This window comes from Chlamydotis macqueenii, chromosome 9 (genome assembly GCF_036417535.1).
Source record: "Chlamydotis macqueenii isolate bChlMac1 chromosome 9, bChlMac1.mat, whole genome shotgun sequence".
NCBI lineage: Eukaryota > Metazoa > Chordata > Aves > Otidiformes > Otididae > Chlamydotis > Chlamydotis macqueenii.
The window spans coordinates 11,548,113-11,569,671 of record NC_141564.1 but is presented as its reverse complement, the minus strand read 5'-3'; the positions used below and the strand labels follow the sequence as shown (position 1 = coordinate 11,569,671).

General features: G+C 38.0%; 1 protein-coding gene across 9 annotated transcripts in view; it reads right to left on the bottom strand.

Annotated features, from left to right (window-relative positions):
• Window positions 1-10,655: 10,655 nt before the first annotated feature.
• U2SURP (U2 snRNP associated SURP domain containing) overlaps window positions 10,656-21,559 on the bottom strand; it is a 44,751-nt gene continuing 33,847 nt past the window's right edge. For 8 of the 9 annotated variants that reach the window (XM_086754165.1, XM_086754166.1, XM_086754167.1 and 5 more), the window contains 4 exons: window positions 17,157-17,267; window positions 14,552-14,670; window positions 13,574-13,750; window positions 10,656-12,282 (listed from right to left, as the gene is read on the bottom strand). In XM_086754165.1, the coding sequence (XP_086610291.1) occupies window positions 12,144-12,282; window positions 13,574-13,750; window positions 14,552-14,670; window positions 17,157-17,267 (546 nt within the window). In that variant the 3' untranslated portion in view covers window positions 10,656-12,143. The remainder of the gene's footprint in view (window positions 12,283-13,573; window positions 13,751-14,551; window positions 14,671-17,156; window positions 17,268-21,559) is intronic. The other variant, XM_086754171.1, reaches the window with a different exon arrangement.

The following is a 21,559-nucleotide window of genomic DNA, read 5'->3' as shown; positions in this document are numbered from 1 at the left end:
AGGCACCTTGCAGCATAAAACTCTTGCAGTTATTTCATTCTTTAGTCCTAATCCTGGAGTTCTTCACATACAAAAGGACTTCTGCTTATATTCCTTCTGTAAAGGCACAGATCAAATATTTGGCTTTTATTTGCTCACTGAAGATGAAGTGACCTTCACTCAGCTAAAGCAGAAATGTTTATTTTTAATTTTGGAATGGTCTGTAATAGCACCAATTAGGCTGCGTTAAATGATGAATAACAGCAGTACTGAGAGACTGCAGTTCATAAAAGTGTCCCCCGCCAATTTTGTACTGCAGCACTAATGCAATAAAGGACAGACTACAGGGAGCAAAACCAATTCATAGCAGTGAAAAATCATTAAAATACCATGAAGTTCAAATGAGTCCCTTCTTTCCATTTCACTTGAAGATAGGTATGAAATTTTGTAAAAAGCCTACAAAGCTATCTCCAGTTCTTACACAATTTATCAAGTAACAAATAAAGACAAGCAAACACAAACTGCACGTATAACATTTGAAATGGCAAAACTAATCAGTAAACCCAAACATTAAAAGCTGTAATTGGATTCTGCACCTTCCCTGCTGTTACACAGCAGCCACGTCTTTCTGAATCAGTGGGTGCATGAGTACAGACGGTAACACTGCCTACTTTATACTGCTCCACCTCTGCCTGGGAAAACATGGGTCCGGGCAGCTCTTTAATTCGGCCTACATGCTGCAAAATGGAATCTTGTTTTTCAAAACTGGAGTTATACATGTATTTATTCTGTGCAGGTGGACTCGCGCACCCATGCAGAACCCAACTGAAATCAATCGAGCTCAGTGCAGCTGCAATATTCGATCCTCCCGGAAAAAGTTTCAGACCCGGCAGTCAAATTATCACTTTAAGAAACTCAACATCAATGATTATTTAATAAGTTTATACAGAAAAGATTTATCCAGCTAACTTTCAATTCACACCAAGTTTGGGGTTTTTGTTGCTTTTTTTTTTTAAATAATCTACACGTGCAAAGTATTACACTATTACACTACACTATTACACTTTACTAGCAAAAAACCAGGTAACTCACTCTGCAGGTCTGCTAATGAAGCTGAGGCACGCTGTTTCAGGCCATGCTCACTGTATACAAAGAACTCTCCTTAAAGGGATTCTGAATTTTGCTTTTTCTTCCGCACTCTGGGATTTAAAGTATTTGCTGATCTTTGAGAGTAAAAGTGCAGGCAGGTAAGCGCACAACAGTTGTCATCCAGAGCGGTACGGCGAGTCCTTGGCTGTGCTGCGGGCTGGCCCGTATCAGCTATTTGGTAAGGCACAGCAGCGTGCGCTACCAGAGCGACGGACGGTAACAGTGATTTTAATTCCCACAAGTAGCTGAAAAGTTCACACGCACACTCCAAGTTTAAAAGACAGATTTGTAAAAATGTACAAAGATTGTATCAGTGAATCAATCATCTTCTGCAAGTGCTAACAGAAATCACCATCAGGCAGCTGGCAGTTAAGAACAACCCTTGGCTTTTGCACTGAAGTGAAGAAAAGATATGTAGACTATGATAGATAAAAAAACACACAAAAGACTGTGATGGGACATGGTTTTGTAACAATGAGCCCAGGGACAAGATCCTCGCCGAAGAGGACTCTGATAACTTCTCTACTTGCAGAGCTACCTCCATGGTTTTTACAGCTGCTCCCAGACTTAAAAAAAAAAAAAACTATCATGAAAGAGAGCCACAGCCCAGTGAAATACTGAAGTATTTGCTTGCTTTTAATCATGAGCTTAAGTACTACTGTAGCTGATTGAAAACTGAATTAAAATCAGCACCGTAGCGAAAGAGTTATTTTATATCTTTTCAAATAAATTCTAGGGTAAGGGGTTTTGCTTAGTCTCTCGAACCCAGTTTGGAGAGCGGGTAGAGCGTATCTCAGAAGGAGGTTCAGGCTCTGCATGGTCCTACCATTGTGCCTACGCGCAAAACCAAAAGAATAAAATCTTGAGTTTGTGAAAGAGGAACATTCCGCAGCTGAGCAGATACAGCCCTTTGCAAATTTGTTCAGATATTTCAGTTTACATTTTCCACCCTCTATTTTACTTCATGCCAGTCTAATTTAGGCTCAGTAGTTTCAGTATACTAGATCACTTATGTCAAATAAAACAACTTTCCTTGAGAAGTAAAATTAACCATTAAAAAATAAAATTAAAAAACCCCAACGCTTATTTCTAGGCAAGCTTCATTTTTTTAAACATTACATCTTGTTTGCTTTGATAGAGCAGAAAAGAATGCATCTTTTCATCTGCAGGTAGTTACACACCACATCACAGTCATCCCACCCAGGGGCTGTATTTACCTCAAACTCTGCAGCAAGCAACGTATAAAGTGAGGGGTAAGTGTGATTAAAATTGCCCAATTTAAACTCTCAGGAAAAAAAAACCCTCTTTTTTTTTTGCATTTAATGCTTAAATATTTTATCTTACAGTTTAATATTTTATATTTAGTAACTATATTTATGATTTTTACATGTAATATTTAGACAACCCAAATCCTTACTAGTTGAATAATTTCTTTCCTCCTGAAGTGATACTTTTCCAAATTCCACCCCCAACGTTCCTTCTTTTAAGTGATGGGGCTGCACAAGGTTTGATCCTTACTGGAACGCTTCCCAACTTGATTTTTTTTTTTTTTTTTTTTTTTTTAATGCTTTAAGAGTTGCCTTTCTCATGTTCACAAGGACGCAGTGGGTACAAGGTGAATAATTTCTCCCTGAAGTCAAACTTCCACAAGATTTTATCTTTTAAAACAAATTATTTTTAGATGAAAGATGGAGGTTTATGCTGTTATGCACATAGCGTGCGATAAGTTCTGGGTGTTGATTTAAAAAATCCTGCGTATCTATTCAGGATAAATACAGATGCCAAATTTCTCAAATACTGCTCAAAAGTGAGATTCTTAAAACTAAAGCAGAAGTTACAGATTGCGAAATATCACCAAATTTATGTAAAGTTGAGTAGCTGCTGAAACTTGGAGATCTATGAATTTGTTTAAGATTGTATTTTGGTATCACCACTAGAGATGGGTGAGAAAAATCTGCACAGCAGCCTTTGGAACTGCAGGTGTTTATGTTTTGCACCCTTCCCTTTAGTACCGTGCATAGCTTCTAACATCTTCAAAGTTTCGTGCAGTAGGGGCTGCTGATTTCCCTTGAAACACACTGATTTCAAATAATGCTGAAGTCTTCAGCAGCCATTTATTAAGCGACAGGTGCAGCAATCTGCCTTCTGAAGGACTCATTTTCGCTTCGATGTTCCTTCTGAACCGTGCGTGCAGAAGCTGTGCTGCAGACGCAGCTGGCATGGACCGAAATTAAAGCAGCTAGTCATAAACCTGAAATACACAGCAGAGTGGACAACCTGTCCGTAGCAAGCTGTTCCCCTGCCTGCCCCTCCGCCCCTGTTTCTCCGTTCTATTCACCTCCAGTTGCACAGGTGACATTTTCAATAATTTCGATAAATATTTATAAATTCCTGTTTGTGCAGCTGAAGGAATTCCAGAACTTTATGAAAGCCCTGAGGACACCGCAGTGTAGTTAAGTCTCTATTTGACTTTTATTAAAATTAGAAATATTTTCTCAGCTGTTGTGTAACCGTTTTATGCTCTAAAGGAAAATAAAAGTTTCTGCTTTTATAACCACGTACCTTGAAACAACGGGCAACAGACTGTTTCACATCAAGAGTTTCCAAAACCTTTGGCACGTCGCACGTAAGAGCTACCTTAGCCACACACATCAGGGTATCTCTGAACTCGTCACAAACAAAACCACAGACTGGAGTTAGTGTCTTAGCACCCCACTTCCATGGTTTGCAGTGCCCCAAAACCCCTAAAACTCTTCAGCTGGTCAGTGCACCTCTGCCCCTCGTTAACATCCCCATACCAGGGGGCTCTGCCCAGGCACAGGTGCCACGCAGGGCATCACCCCCATCCGCACCTCGTGCTGCGCTGCAGGGTGCCGAGGCCTCGCTTGCCTCTTGCCTCCCTGAGGAGAGCAGGCAGCACAAGCCACGCAACAATGTTCCCTTGGATCTAAGCATTCAGATGATGGAGCAAAATAGCTGATCCTTCTTTAACTACAGATTGGACAAATTTAAGTCCCAGGGAAGAGCGTCCTCAGTCCTCATCTTAACATTCAAATACAGAGCTCAGGACAGAAGAGAATGAGAATTAAGTGTTTCTCATGTAACTAACACACAAGATGCTATAAATTACTGTCTAGGAAACATCTTGAAATTAATCCATTGCATCTCCTGAAAAGTCAGTGAGTAACATAAATCATTCACTATTAACTCTTGAAAATCTTCAGGATTTGAGAAAAAGGGTCTCCATCTGTAATATTATCAAATTTCTACTCCGGATCACAATGAGGACTTCCTACGGGATGACATGAAAGATAAGCACCCCTGGTGAAACTTAACTGCTTAGAAATCAGACCTTATTGTAAACTTTTTTTTTAATTATCTAGTATAGTTACCCTCTGTGAAAACAGACGAGAATCCACAGCCTCTTAATTTACACAATGGCCAGAATTCAATTGAGTCTCATGTCTTAAATTTTATAGCCAGTTCTTTTCCGGAGTTTGCCCAAGGCAATATTCTCCATTCAGTTAATCAGCAGACAGTTTTTTTTCCCATAGTGCAGGGAAGATAAACTAAAATGCAAAAAAAAAAAAAAAAAATCATCAGCAACCCAAGAGATGCAGATTTTATGATGAAAATTATCAGTACCAGCTGTAATAGCCTCTATACCATAGTAAGTTCTGAAGGTTCATCACCAGTCTCTGAGCTTCTCTGTTCATAACAGTGCGGTGTTAGCTCTCACAGTACCTAGCAGGTGAAAATATCTGGCTAAATCATGCCTGAACCAAAGGCATGACTTTAGCATGGCTAAAAAGATGAAAACTGGTTTCCACCTCCAGTGACGACTTTTGTGATGATCTTGATTACTGGCAGTGATCTTGGAAGTTGAATCCTGAGCACGGGCCAATTCCCCAATCCATCTTCTACAAATCCAAAGTGTTTGCATGAATTCCACTTTTCTCTTCCCATGCCAGCTAAATCTTATACCCAGAACAGTCTGTGATACATAATTAACCTATTTTGCTAGGTTAAATCTTTTCACAAAAGATTTGAGAGACCTATTACATAGACCTTATGCTTACCCTTTCTTCAAGGACACTTACCATACACAAGTTCTAATGACCTAAGTAATTTTCTAAGTCCCAGACCTAGGTTATAGAATGGTTCGGGTTGGAAAGGACCTTTAAAGCCCATCCAGTCCAACCCCCCCTGCAAGGAGCAGGGACATCTCCAACCAGATCAGGTTGCTCAGAGCCCCGTCCAACCTGTCCTTGAATGCTTCCAGGGATGGGGCATCCACCACCTCTCTGGGCAACCTGTGGTCCACCCTCAAAAGCCCAAGAAGCAGAATCAGGAAACAGATTCCCCGTTTGCTTGGAGGCAGCCTCTTAACAGGGTCTTGAAGAGTAAAAATGATGATCTGTATTTAAGGCAAGCAGCTATAGGAAGTTTTCCAGTCCACACTACAGTGAAAATAAAAATGGAGCAAGTAGGTCCAGGGATATCACAGCACATCATGTTTCTTGACTGTGAGCTCTAAGTGAAGATTGTTAGTAATTGGGACTTGTAATCTCTCCCAAATGAGTGCTCTGGGCTCTAACAAGCTCAAGAGTTCATATTCCAGCCTTTCCCATCTTGTGGAGGCATCTAAGATCTCTTTCCTTTTTTTGATCTTTCAGCGATCTTGCGGAAACTACTATCTTGGAGGCATTTGCTCCTCTCAGATTTGACTGATGGGTTCAAGCATCATTGGAGAAAAGGGGAGATGGAGCACATCCAGTGTAACAGCTCACTGGTGCTAAGAGGGATGCCCCCAGTTCTGCATTTCCTTCCTCCCATGCATCTCATCACATAAACCTGCCTACTCTGTGCTTTCCTACCCTTCCACAAGGCAAGTGGTTAAAGAAGTGCTAGAGCTGCTGGTGGGAAAGCAACAGGAGTACGTGACTAGAGCAGAAGTGAGTGGGATGCAGAAAGCAGCATCGATTCAGCCCATCTTATCAAAACACACGTTCCAAATGACAATACTGTGGATGAAGTTGCATGTTACAAAGGAACTGTTACAAAAAATGAGGACCATCCTGCTCACTGTCCACCCGTTCCCTGCACTGAGCCAATTAAACTCACTAAACCAGCAGAAAGTCACCCAAGTGACTTGTGTGTTTTCACAAGCACACACATGAAAGTGTTTTCCTGTTATGAATTGAGCCGGCTACTCACAGGGCACAAAAGGCAGCAGAAAGGACAGAAAAGTGAAACAGAAAAAGGAGGCAAAGGGAAGGCAGGAACAGAGCCTGCCTTCCCCACAGCAGCAACAAGCTGCAACACAGTCCCCGCCTAACACACAACCTCATGCTAAGGCATGACGTGGGCTCTGTTTCCTTCACCTGACGTTCCTGCAAATGGTTTTAGTTATTGAAAAGCTGCTCCTCATCTCAATATCTGAGCAGCAGTTCCAAATGGGAGATTTTCTTTGTTCCAGAGAGGATTATACAAGCAACTTACCCAGTGAGCAGCCCATGCCTTGCTAATGGGTTTCTAAGAAGCAGAGAGGTCACTGTTGACTGTAGAACAGGAGCAGCAATTACAGTTCGACAACACAGGCAGAATGAGCATCTACCAGCAGAAGAGCTGGCGAGGGGAAGAAACTGCCCTTAGCATAACATGCATGAACATTGCTCTTCTCCAGGTTAAAAATAAAACCATTTCTGGATATCGGCAAACTGACAATTTTATTGCTGCCATGTCATTTGGAAGACTTTCTGCATAAAATACAAAATCAAATGCAAGTAAGACAAAAAAGTTCATGTGAAACTACCATTTCCTCTTTAAATAACCACAAACAGAAAACTTTCCAGCTTATGACAGAGTTATACAGTAAAACAACCCCGCACAGTATTAGACATCAGATGTGACAAGTGGAACAGGCTTACCTATGAAAACAGACTGCTGACAGAAGCAGGTGGAGGATGCAATTGCTTAAGACTTCTGCATCCTACGTGGGAAAAATACACGTGGACAAAATTAAATTAGCATTTTAGTTACGATTCTTACAAAACCAGCTTACATACTGAGGAGCAGCAGTTACGGCAGTGGTATGAACCAGTACTATACTGAAAATCTTGCAATAGCTCATGCAGCATTGAGAAGAAATTTTCAAATATTACTATAGCTGTTTTAATAAAATATGAGTTTATTAACTCAACAGTCTCATTCAGAAAAGTAAACTCGGGTAATTTTCAAGGTTTGATTGCTAATATCAAGTTCGTAATTTGATAAATATCATTATACTGAATGGTTGATTTTAAAATAACAGAACTTTAAAATTGTCATCTAGATTATTCCACTGCTGCTGTCACCAGCTGTGGATAATTCACTGCTCTTCTTGGACCTTAATAACTGCCCCAAAATCTAGATTTTTCAACAAAGAAAACGCATAGGAACTAGACCAATCTTTACTAAAAAGACAGCTATTCAAATACCTTTCAAAACTACCTTTACCTTAATGCAGCCAAATATACGCGTCCTTATGTAAGTATTCAGTGTAGACTCCCAACAGTTGAGAAACATCTCACCTCAAATTCCTCAAGCAGCTACATGAAAGTACAGCAAGCCTGCAATCTAAAACTAGATACAAAGTTTAGACCTTAATCCATCTGCAGAAATACAACAATGCTTCTAATTTTTATTTTTTTAAAGCATTAATTGCACCAAAGGACTGTAAATGCACATGGAGGAAAAACCCACAAGCAAGCTGCCTGAAGTCAAAGACACTCAGAACAGATGTGCCATTTTTGGCCAATCTTGCTTTTCTCATTTCAACATTCTAGTTTTTAAGTCAAGTTACATAAAGTCCTTCAAGATACCTTCCTCTTACAGGCATAGTTCAGAGACAGCACTATTTTCTTTTCAACATGCCAAGAACACGCCTCAAACTTTGGTTGATCCCCAAGAACCTCCAAAGGATAAAACTGGATTTCCCATTTTAGTGCTCCGTAACTTAGAAGTCTCAGGCAGTACTCATGCCAGACTGGAAGTCTGATACAATTTTTACAGTTTCAGCTATAAAATCTGCCTCAGGAATTTATTAAATAAAACCAGTACAAGTTTGAAAGCTATCATAATGGTGGAGATTATAATAATTTCGTAATAGAATAAGCATGGGAGTACCCTTACATGCAGAAAAACACGATGAGTAGAATAATCCAGCAACTTTAAAGGGCTCATGTGTGCTTAGGCAGAGCTGCTATATTAGTACAGAAAGTGATTTATAAATGCAGAAAGTAGGAGTACATTTGGCATCACTGGGACAGATGAACTCACATTAGCAATAGCTGCGATTCTAAATATATGCTTTGGAAAACATAATTCATTACCCTTGTTCCTAAGTGGTTTATTCTTACACTTCAAAAACCTCCAAGGGGGAGGCAGGGGGAGAACACATGCACGGTGCCTTGCGCCAAAGTCATAACCTGACACTGACTTTCAGAAACCAACTCTTCCTCAAATAGTATTACAAAAGGTATACGCAGCTGGTGTGCGGAGAAGTCAGAGGAAGTCAGAGTTTAAAAAAGGCAGTCCAAATATAAACACTTCTGTAATACTGGTAAGGAAAGATTGTAATTATCAGAAGGAGACCAAGCAGCTTTTCTCCATGGAGACAGGGCCCACATGCTTAGGGCAGGACAAACCAAGTCTTGACAGACCACTCACAGAGGTCCGGACTGGTTCAGAAAAATCAGAGAGGAACTTGCCATTCTGTAACTAGAAGGCCTTCGCATAAATATCTGAATGTCCTATGGAGTGCTGGGTAGGCTTCACCAAAACGTACCAGTATGACAGTCTCTAGTGCCTACCTGGCAATACACCATATACACTCTTTTCCTACCGTGGTCCCCACACCGAGACGCGCCTCGCCACGAGAGCTCAGCTGTAGCAAGCTCAGTTTCTCCACTTTGGGTAAACCTGAACCCTAAAGCATGAATATTTACCTCAGACATCATCCACAAGGCAAGGCAGGAGAGGACAGAAAAGCCCCATATCTACCCATGCCTCCTCCCCCCTCCCAAAGCGAAGGGTCGGACGCTGACTGGGGGGTGTTACAGGATATAATAGGCTCTCCTCTCCCCGTACAATCACAAAAACCATTTGGAAACACTGGATCACACCTCCTCAGCTCAGAGCTTCCCCTCCAATCTCAATGCTACTTTCTGAATCCAAGGATCAATATTTAAATTACCCCCATCCTACATCAACCAGATTATTTTGACCATTTCACCCCAAAAAGCTGCAAAAACACAATTCACATAGTAAGGGCACACTGCAACACTGCAACTATACTTTGCCACTGCAACATCACCTAAGGAAAAATACATTTCACAGGCAGCCTGATTTTCAGTCTTCAATATTAATTTGCATCTTTTACAAAAGATTTCTTACCAGATGCTGCCTCTCCCACCCTTTCTTCCCTAGGCAGAAAAGCCTAGCTATAAACAAAACTATTTATAAAAGAAGGGAAAAAAATGAAAAGAGTAAGCAGGATCAAAAGATGCTCAACAGGAGAAAAAAAAACATGTCATCTAGTTAAGTATACAGAGTCTTAATTGCTCTTAAAAGACTATTAGACACAAAACAACTTTTCTAAAGCACAGGATATGAAGCAAAGAACAAGAGGTATAGAAGCATGTTTAGAGAATAAAAATACTGAAAAAAGGTATTGCATAATAAAGCTGTTACAAAATAAAGTCTAATGGGTGTGCTCCTTTAGCTCTCTAGCTACTTGGCTTGAGCCTTTTATAATCACTGATGAGAATTTTATAAGCTGAAATCAAAATTAATTACTGAATAGGATGGCTAACCTATAATGCCATTTTAAGTAATTTTTCTACCCTGAGGATGTTTAGCTGTTACATGGAATTCACAATCAATTCTGCAGATACAATATTCCTATCTTTAGTCTCTAAGACTAAACTATTTTTAGTCTCACTTTACCTAGAACATTGACATTTATCACATCGCCATTTATCTTGCAGCTGTTTATAAAAGTTATAGTTTTAAAGAAGTTAAACTCATATTCGTATTGTAGCGTTAGGAATGTCCCTGTCCCAAACTGATTTCAGTACCTACCTCTTGCTCTATAAAACCTTACCTAGTCCGTGCCAGGTGTGAATATACAGCATTTAAGAAAAAAATAACTCATTTTCTAATAGTTTAGCTACCAAAATCTGTACATCTGAAACACTTTGTGTTACAGAAAGAAAAATATAAAAAATAAACTCTGCCTATATTTAAAAGATTCTTTATAATGTAATCTAAACAGATATAAGGTGTATTCTTTTCTCATTACCAATGCATCTATTCAGTACTCATTCTAAGAAAGTCTTTCCAGTACACATGCATTCTCCATATTTTCGGTATTGCAGAGTATCTCTCAGTTCTCATTAGCAAAGATAAGTCTTACTTAATTTTCACATTTGCAACAATTTATATAATCTTGTAACAAAGCCTCTCATCAAAAAAAACCCCAAGAATTTCTTTTTTTTAAGTTAAATATGCACATTTTTCAGAAGACAATTTAGATCCTGCTTCTGAAAATGTTGCCTCTTAGGCTCTATACACGTATAACCCTGGCACATTTATAGAATTCTAACAATGTAAAACCTGTAGATACACAAGTATATTAGCAGGCTATCATCCTGCACACTGCCTGTAGTTAAGTACAGCTTTTGCTTTTAGAAACAGTTCACAGGAGGCCAGATCCCTTTTCATTTTATGTTTTTATTACAATCTGCCCACACCTCCAAGTATAAACATTGAACCCTCCCCATTTCTCATCCCTCCCCCTCCCACCTACAGAAAGGTTGCAGGGAAAGAGACCAAGGTGAAGTGATTTAAAGCCACATCAATGCCTAATACACAGAACAGGTCTGGAGAAGGGAAAGCCTAACATTAAAAAAAAAAAAAAAGTTAAACAGCCTCTTGATTCCAAAATATGAATAAATAAGATACGTAATAAAATTTTACTTTTTTCCCATTTTGAAGAATTTCCACAACAGAGGAATAAATTCAATAAAATAATGTAAAAGCTGGCCTTTTGGAGTAAAAATCAGTTTTAGAAAACAATAGTGTACTGTAAGTTGCAATTATTGTACCTGTACTTAAGGAAGAAGTCACAGAGCCTCAGGCTTGCTGTCCTGTTATTGTTCCCGATGCATGCCTTAAATATAGCTTGTTATTTGTATATCACACATATATATGATATACAGAGACATACAGACGACACATCTCTGCAGAGGCCCTTTTTAAATAAATGAACAAAATCGTTACTCTGGTGTCACAAATATTCCCTGCAATTAAAATGGAGAAATACGAAGCAAAGAATGACTTGTAAAGCTGATCGTGGTAGGTACCAGACTGTTCAACTGTAAAATATCACGGTAGGAAAGAAAACCCATCCACTGGATGCAAAAGGTGCTTTTATCTGGATAGTCAAACTAGCAAAAATAGCAACAGAGCTATTACTATACTGAAAGCTCTAAGCACCATAGTATGTCTGAAATACACAGTACTTCCAAACAAACTATGAATTCCTTGAGAGATCTGTATCACCAGTGGGGCAAAAAAACAACGTCTTAATTTTCTGTTCAGATTTTATTTGAAATCTAATTCAAATTGTCAAAGCTACAAAAAGGGGGAACATTTGAGTTATTTCTGCTATGTCACAACATTCTAAAACAAAATATCACTACTGCCAGCAGATCAGTTACACACATTTCTGATGAAACTTCTAAACACAAAAATGTTTCATTTGGGAAATAGTCACAATGAAGATATTTTGTACAATATAAAACAATGACAGGTCTACAGATGCCGATACTCATGAGTATAAACGTGCATTCACAAAAAAAAAAAAAAAAAAAAAATCAGGAATGCTTTTTTGTTTTTTAACAGACTGTTCAGGCACAAAAACAAAACCGCATTTCCAGTAAGTGACAGCATCATAAAAAATATTAACATTGTCAGTGTTTGCTTTTCTTTGACTTCTTGTGAGATCTGTGAGGAGAACGGGATTGAGACCTGGATTTTTTCCCTGACTTTTTAGGGGATCTGGATCGTGATCTTCTTGATCTTTTGGGTGTCCTGGAGCCAGATGGTGACCTGCAAAAAATAAATTTTTATGTCATATACCAACTGATAACACCAACTTTTTCTGTAGTTATTTGGCATTCATTTATTGAGCTAAACAAGGAGGAAAGTATTTTTCCTCTAGTAAGGGGAAGTAAACAGAATGGTATCTTGCTTTTGAGAAAAGGCAATTTTTCCATTCTAAGGTTTTTCACATATTTTGGGTTTAACTTCAGTGCTTAGAATCCACAAGAAAAATAACACCAGCTCATGTCCTTCTTAAACCAATGTAAGGAATTCGCAAGCTTCCACATATGCGTTAACCACCTTGCTTCTTGTATTAATAGCAGTCTACATCCATACAGAAGAGAACAAAAATGAAAAATCATGTTGAATTGTGTTATGCTGAAATACTTTTCATTCTCAAACATGTTCAGCTTGTGATGTAGTCCCACAGAAAAAGAACAGACACTGTATAAACGTACTGTCATCTAACCCACATCTCATACATTCATCTGATATAATCTAAATCGAATCACCCTTGTATTAACTTTAAAAAGTCTCAAGTACTTTTCTACTTCTATTTGAATTCCTAGCTTATAGCACAAGAATCTGATTACTGTAAATATGTACTATGATTTTCTCAACAGCGTAGAAGGAATTTTCCTCATCGTGTTTGAGGAACTGTGTATCAATAAGATATTCTACACTTCAGCTTCGAAGCTGAACTTTTGAGTTTTGAGCTACAAAATCATCAATGCAATTAAAAAAAAAAAAAAATCTCACCCCAAGTTTGACATTAACTAATGACATATATTTGGGTCAGTCTGGAGAATACACAATACCTACTTCAGAAACAAAACCCCATAAGCAGTACCTAATACAGATTTTTTTCATTTAAAAAAACCCCAAATATGGGAGAGGAGCTTCATATGAGCAAATCACCAGTGAAAGACTGCATGCTTACTATAATTCTACAAGTTCTATGGGCCACAGAAGATTTTTCCTTTGAAAAGAAAAAGCAAGGTGCTTTGCTTTAAAGCAGTATTTCTCAAAATTATCAGTAAATAGGTAAACAAGAATATAAAAGTGAACAGTCTTGAGCTGTCAAGGCAGAAGGCTGTATACATTTCCGACAGCAAGTGTCCAAGGATATTAAACAGGAACATGCAGTATGGTCCATTAGGAGAGAAAATACTTGTGTATCAAATATGGTTTGCTAAAAAAAACCACAGAAACAAACAAACAAAAAAACCCAACAATTAAAACCACACCTATGTACTTAACTTTCCTACAGCCTGAAACAGAGAAGATACTAGCTTACCTTTTGGCTTTTTTACTGACATCTCTGGGAGAATCTTTATGTGATGATCGAGAACGTGAACTCTCTTTGTGGGACCGTTCAGAGCGCTCTGAGCGTTCCGATTTTGGTGACGGAGATTTTGCTCGTCTACTGCCACTGCTGCGAGATGGGCTAGGTGAAGTACTGTGTCGTCTTTTCCTTTGTAAAGAAAGCAAATACAGTTATGTTCATACACACAGAGAAGTGAAAATGTGTACTAGGAAAACAGATTACTTTCTGTAGACACTTTCTTTTGCCAATGTGATGTTAGATCCTTTTAAGCAATTAAAAAGTAGTAGGCTTTTTATTACTTAAAAAAATTAATATCAAGTTCAACATGTGCATCAGACTTTCTCTGGTTGAAAAAAATATTAAGGCCTGTGACTCATCGTTGTTTATTGCGGTATAAAAATATTCTGTCATCATTTCCTGAAAAGCAAGGCATTTTACTGTATCTACACTTAATACCATGGAAAAGTTTGTCTATACAAAAATTAGAAGATCAGAGTGTTACAATCAACTACCCTAAAACTAGCTGTTCTTAAGAATTTGCACTATGAGCTGAATAACATTTAAACCACCACAAATCATTGGTGGTATGACTTCAGTACAGTTTTCTGCCTAACACACTGAAGTCAATTTACTGCTAGGACAGAGGTAAATATACCCTGTTTGCAAGTGGCCATTATTTTACCATGTTTCCTCAGGGCCTAAATGAGCCAAAATGGGATTCTATTCAAAAGGGTACATCACTTGGCGCAGGATAAAAAATGATAATACCTTTAACATTTTAAAATGTTTTAATAGCCAAAACACGCATTTTTTGTTGTTGGGTGGGTTTGTGTTTTTCTTTTAAAATAAGATGGGTGACACAATGCAATTTCAAGGCTGCCATTGCATACAAAGATACTAACTGTGAGGTTTTTCCTCCCATCCACTTTACTCCAAGGAAAGTCATACCTCTCTTTTCTTGTTGGTGTACATTCCTCCTTTTCCTTCTTATCTTTGGACCGGGATTCAGATTTTTCCTTGTCCTTTTTGTCTCTGTCCCGTTCTCTTTCCAACTCTTTTTCTTTTTCCTAAATTATTAGAAGCATTCATCATTTCAGACAAGGTGTGACTAACCATTAAGTAAAGACAATCAAGCTAATAACAAACAGCATAAAAGCACTGGGTACTGAAGAAACATAGCACATAATCTGGGAAGGAACTAATGGTCACACCATACCCGCTCTCCAAATCTCCACTACTGCTCTGTACACAGCAGAAACATTTATTGTAACACAAACACTAACAAAAACACGAAAGATGTCACCCTACATGAGACAGTCTGAGTATCCAACTGAAAATTAACAGTCTTCAATTTCACAAATCTCAGGGAAACATTACAGCTGTAATAGATTTTCTTAACTAAATTAAACACGGAAGAATACCAGGAACCTCTTTCTACTTAAACCATATGCATTCATCTTCCTTAATCTAGATTGAAAATTGGGATAATCTCATAACAGCAAGAAATTTAAAGACAACACAAAAATACAAACAAGATTCTGCAACAAAGTCCACTCTGTCTAGAAAACCCCACAAATATGGTCCATTTCTATATAACAACTGGACAATTTTGAAAGAAAATATATACCCCAAACACATCTTGTTTGATTGTCAAATTGTTAGAAAACGAATCATATAAAAATCAACCTAAACCAGCAGCAAGTCTGAAAATAGAGATCAAGAGGTGTGCTTCTTTCAGTACTGGCATAAAAAAAAAAAAAAAAAATCCTTCCATGGCAAAAAAATAAACAGATATTCCCTGCATACCCCATAAAGAAGAGGTGATTTAGCTAAATGAAAGAAAGAGGGCAGGGTGGTGGGGGGGGGAAGGAGGAGAGGGGAAGACAAAAACACAAGTGCAGGAGTGCAGGAAAAATCAACACAGCTATACTAATCCAGTCTCACATTTTCTTTATGTTGAAGACTTATTAGTAAAATTTTGAAGTGTCCCTTATCATTATATCTACTACTGCAAACTATTGTAAGACAACTAAAATCAATGGGCTCTTAAGATGTGCCTCGCTTATTTGATAGTGAACTAATTATTTCATCTTGATAAACAGCAATAAACAGTATTTTAAATACCTTTAAGTTCCTATTCTCTTAACAACATACAATAATACTAGGAAATTTACTCTTGGAAAGCTTATTCTATACTAAATTAGACAAAAAATTATGACCGACCACCAAGTTAGTGGGAAACACAATCAGAACCAGTATTACATTATTACTATACAAACTAACTTTATTATGGCATTAAAGCAAAAGATAAAGTTATTCCCTTAACAACAGGGTTATTGTTTATTTAAAGAACACCTGTTATCATTAGCATTAAATATTTCTTAACTAAATATTACCTTCATCATTGAAAATGAAAACAGAAAAGATAATTATTAAAAATCTAAAATATTACAATCTAGTTGAACTAATTCAACAAAAGGTATCTAACAAAGTTATCAGGATTATGATTTCTGGGTTTTTAAAGCTACTGTCTCACAAAACATTCTGTGCTTACTGCAGAAATCACATCTTTCTCCAAATCACAGAAAACATTGAGGAAGTGGGAAGCTACCTTTAAAAGGGAAGTTACTTATAAAAATTGTAGTCTTAACTGCTAACATCAACCTCCAAATGTGTAAATCTCCTTCAGGGATCAGCTTTCCTAACTTTTATAAGTCTCTTTCTTCAAGATACTGTGCAAAATTACGTTAGTGAATTAGTCGGGTATTGAGCACCAAATAATGCAAAGAACAAGTGACACACAAACACCTGCTGAAAACTGCCTGTTTGTATTTAGCTTCCAAGAAACTGCAGGGGTACCCTATTTCATCACTGATCTGTCAAGCTGTGAAACCAGATCAGAGAGGCAACTGCCACTCACTCTCTCACTAAACACATTGTCCAAACAGGTTACATGTTCTTCTGTTATGTTTCAAAGATTCAAGATCACATGACATCACATATATGATGCTAATTTTTAAAGCTGGTCTGACTTCATAGTCCAGAGAGGACTACTAAAAATGGTAATGGTACAGAATTGTTCACTTTTGGTATGAGCTGGAATTATCCAGGAAATCTTAAGACACTGGAGAATCAGAAGCACATATGCTGCTGAACACTACTCTTTCTCTTCCTTTGGAAGCCTTTACCACAATGGATCAACTACTAAAATCAAAATGGAAAGTCTGATGAACATTTTCAACTGAGAGCTCTCCCTTTCCTTTCCCACACCTAACAGTTTGCTTTACGTAGTAGATCCAGAAGCGACCTCTTTAAGGTTTCAATACATTCTAATGATACCCATCAGTAGAGTATGAAAGACTACATTATTTTGATTAAAAAGAGAGATTATATCTACTCTGCAGAAAGCACTTGGATTTAGACATGCAGTTTGACATTACAGTAGAATTTTAATGAGAACCATGTGTTGTTATACTTAATGCCACCTTACATTTTATAAACTCAATAAAAGCCTATCACAGAATCAGAGCCAAACATAAAGAATATTTCTTACCCTCTGGAGCAGCTTGTCTCTATAGTGTTCAACCTGTTCCTGAAAACTCTGGCCTGGTTTCTTGGGTCTTTTCCCAGACTCTAACTCATCCTGAAACTTCATCACCTTAAGCTGTGAAAATAATACTGACCATTAGGTTATTGGGCTTATTATTATCCAGTTAGGCAGGTGGCTGAAAATGAAATTTCCATGATTTATAATCCGTGTTTTTCATTCTTTCCACACAAGTTTGTGCACAAAAAGGTACTAACTTTATTTAAACTAGACCAAAGCAACAAAACCGCATAATCATCTGCAGGCAACTGCAGACATGTTTACAGATATGTTAAGAACTAAAAATAAAGGGATTTTTTTTTTTGTTATTCTACTAAATTCTGTTCCCATCAGCAGAACACTGTACCCTTATACTTCTTAGGTCATTATCTGTTCTTGTTTTCTTTCAAAATTAGATAATTCACTGCAGGTGTCTTAATATATGGTTTAAATTTCTTTTGTCTATTCCAAGTTTTCCTTTAGAAACTGCCTTTTTCTTCATTTAACCCTAAATATTAAAATCAAATTACTGACGGAATTAGGACATAAAATAAATGCATCTCCTCTTCAAGGCTGTTTGGACAAAGCGGCTGATTTGAAACAGGTGATTTTTTTTACGTACATAATACTCTCTCATGTGCTATCAAGCTTTTTTGGGGAGTGGGGAGGAGCTTGGTAATAAGTTATGTTATGGTTAAGTTATGTTTGTCAGCCCTTTTCCAAACATTTACGCTTTGACTCTCCTGTATTTCCTGTTTCAACACCGACCCCAACAGTCACATATATGAGTAGATTTTTCCAGTCCTTGAGGTTTCATTTTTAGTAAACACAAAAATATTTTTCTCTTTAGAAATATTTAACTCTTCCACACTGAAAACACATGAAGGAAAAGACCGCAACTGTGTCCATTTTGATTATCTGAAAGGATTCTTCTTCTTCAGGTCCTCAATTCCCTAATATGAAGTAGTCACAAAATCAAACCCTAAAGGTTTTTTCTTCCCTCTCAAATGCAGCAGGCCAAACTTGATATCAAGATACCATATATTCTAATCAGCCCTTCCAATTACTGACTAAGCAGAAAGGAAGGGCATCACAAAACAGAAACAACTAAAAAAAAATAAAAAAGAAAAGCATTGCTATCTTCAACCACAGTACATTTCTGAACAAATGTTCTGCTAACGTCCCTCATTTGCTCTACCTAGGGTTTCATTTTTGCTTACATATATATACTCAGTGTCACCCTGTACCACCTGTTCTGGAAAGAAATCAAGCTTGCATTCTCTACCATCATCTGAACTCCAAGGCCATTCGTTGCTTCACGCATTCAGTACCGAACAGGAGGAGTACAGAGGAGGCTTCTCTGATACAGGAGGCCTCTCAAGCTGCCATGCTACAAACATGCCTGCAAGATACCTACCTTGTTTTCCCAACTGTATCACTCAATTTAAAAAAAAAACCAACCAAAAAAAATGTCCAAACCCCATACCAAAAAAACAACACAAATCACAAAACAAAACCATGTCCTTACAAGACTTGATTTCTTTACATGTTTAACCAGCAAAGCTGTGACACTCACTCTATTTAACCATATTTTGAAAGCAAGGAAGCATAAGCCTACAGCCCAAAGTAACCTGAAATTAAGGAAAACTAGGAATCCTATCAACAGGCTGTACTTGATTTAATAAGCTAATCCAGATGCAAAGAATTGTTGAACTTCTCGAAGCCTGTCTTACACGCATGTCACACAACCCACTGCCAGCAGGAAATTTAAAATGCCAAGAGGAACTATTTCCATGTAACTTTTCCAATAACTGTGGGTAGAGGCGGGGGAGTGAAACGTGGTCATTAGCAGATGCGTAGAGGAAGAGAGGAAAAATAGGAAAAGCCTATGCAAAAATCAGGCTCAACACCTCCCCAGACTCCAGCTATGTTAAGACCTTATAGTTTACTGACATAGCTGTGGTCTTCAACAGACCGATCATCAACGGATCTCTCTTCCACATACTTGCTGTATCTCCCTCAGAATCAATGTAAACTGACCCCTCTTAGAAAGATGCTGTGGTTAGAGGAAATCAGCCCTTGTACATTCCCTGGAAAAGGAGATTAAGTGTTACAAAATGCTGAGATAGTACCAATAGCTCACTATAGAAAGACCATTCTCTTCCACCTTTCTTCTCCATTCCTACACTCCAAGCAAAGAGTTCCTCGACCACTCTGTTCGTTGCAGCAGCTGCAGTGCTTGGCTGAGCCTTCCATGAGCCTGAACAACTCACTAACGCAGCAGAAGCCTACCCTGCACCTTCAATTTTTTTTTTCTGCAGCATTAGTGAGATGCATTGGCTCAGGGGAAGAATGAGCCAGCGCCAGAGCTCAAAGGTAGGATCAGGATATTCTGTTTTAGCAGAGGTGAGTAATAAGATCAAATCAGTTCATCCTACACCTTCACGTATGGCAATTTTTGCTACGTGCTCCAAAACATCACTACTGTAACTGTGTTTTAAAAGAAAAGGAATTATTTAGGTCCCAAAATGCAAAAAGGATTCTCGAAAGAATTCTACTGGTCAGAATTACTACATGAACTTACATTCGGTCATCTCCCTTCACCATTTCACTATTCATAGTATATTGGCCATAGTAAACGCTCTTCTTATTGATCTCTCCATGTAGAGTGTATGACGCTTATACTCCTATCATACATTTCCAGATACCCCTCAGGAGAAAGAGATACTTTAAATTTAGGCTTAAATCTGCTTAAGTATCTAATCAATTACTTCTGTAAAGTTTTGTAAAAGTATAAAATTTTATAAAAGTGTAAAAATTCCACTTTGTAAACTTCCATTTAGAAAGAACTAATATATTCTTATTAAGGTTGTTATTCTTTAACTATTACTTGTTCAACAAACAAGAACTATTAAGCCGGTTTGTCCTTAGAAGTAAATACATTGACTTCATCTAGACTGTCTCTGGAGTCAGTAACATGCATGGTAATGTGGAAGGGGAAAAATGTTCAAAACTTTATAATACTAATTTCTTAGACACAGCAGTCTCCCACAGCAGAGAGAGTTTAGAGGTTTTCAGAGACTGCAAATGCAGAAGCGTCAAATATCATCGGAGTTCCTGTGAGCAATCTCTACTAAATGCTCCAATGCAGGGATAGTGTTTCTCACTAATGACAAGAAGGTATCTCTTGTAAGTTCAAGATAAACAGCTCCACGACATGCCTCTTGTTTATTGGTTCTCATCTTGACATTTTCCCCCTCTCTCCTCAAACTCATTTGAGGAGAGTTTAAAAGATTTAGCCTTTCCTAGAAGTTGAGGTCTTGATTACAGACTAACCAGTAAGCTAGCAAGCTACAGAAAAAGGTAACATCTTGCTGCCAAGGTTCAGGGAAACCACAGACTGATGCAAACTGAAGCCCTGCCCATAGCTTTTTGCATTTTGACACAAACAGGTGTGCTGTGGCTAGCCCCCCCTTGCTTAAAATGAATCTATTTGCAAAAACTGTTCTTGTTTTTCTAATCTTCTACTGATACTGTTCGAGTCCACACACAACGGCCTAAAGGAGGGAAAAAAGGCTTTTTCACAAGAGGTTATTCTAGTTATACAGCCTCAGAACTTAAGAGGCCAGGTTCAAACACAACTTACTTGAGGTAAACTAGCTGCATACTACATACTAGGATTAACTAGGAAGTTAGTGACCAGATGGTTGAGGAAAGCTAAGAATTTCTGCTTGATATATAACTGCATACAAATCTAGACTGATTACAGACAGGAGGGACATCCAAGCAGACAAAAGTGTTTTGTTTTTCCTTAAAAAAGACTCACCCCAACAACAGCTGCAACAAGTTCGAGACTTTGCCAGAAGTACTGCAAAATGTTTCATTGAAAATTTGCATTTTGCAGTGAGTCTATCAGCAGTGGAATTTCTGCAGCTACAATATTATCAACAACAGATGACAGCGGTACTGATGTACACACGCGAAATACCTCTTCAGCCCTAACAGACCTCTGGAATGCTCAACCGCACTTATAGAATGCCATGTGTCTCGGAGCTAAGGAATTCCTCACTTTCGTCTTTGTGTAAAACAGAAGTAGATTTAAAGATTTAAACTAGAACAGAATCTGCTGAACTAAGGTAGTCATTATCTTCTAAGGAAGAACTGCTATAACTAGTGAAACTATTGGTCAAGCAAAAGCCAATTTGTCTCATCTGTAATTATTAAGCTGCAACAAGTAAGATATTTAAACAGATATCTTTTTGCCATTTTGCAGTAGCCTCAAATGAGCTAGGTACAGAAACCTCCACAGACTCTGAAGACCACAAGGTTATATTGTTATACTGATGATTACAAGCCTCAGATAGCTCCTA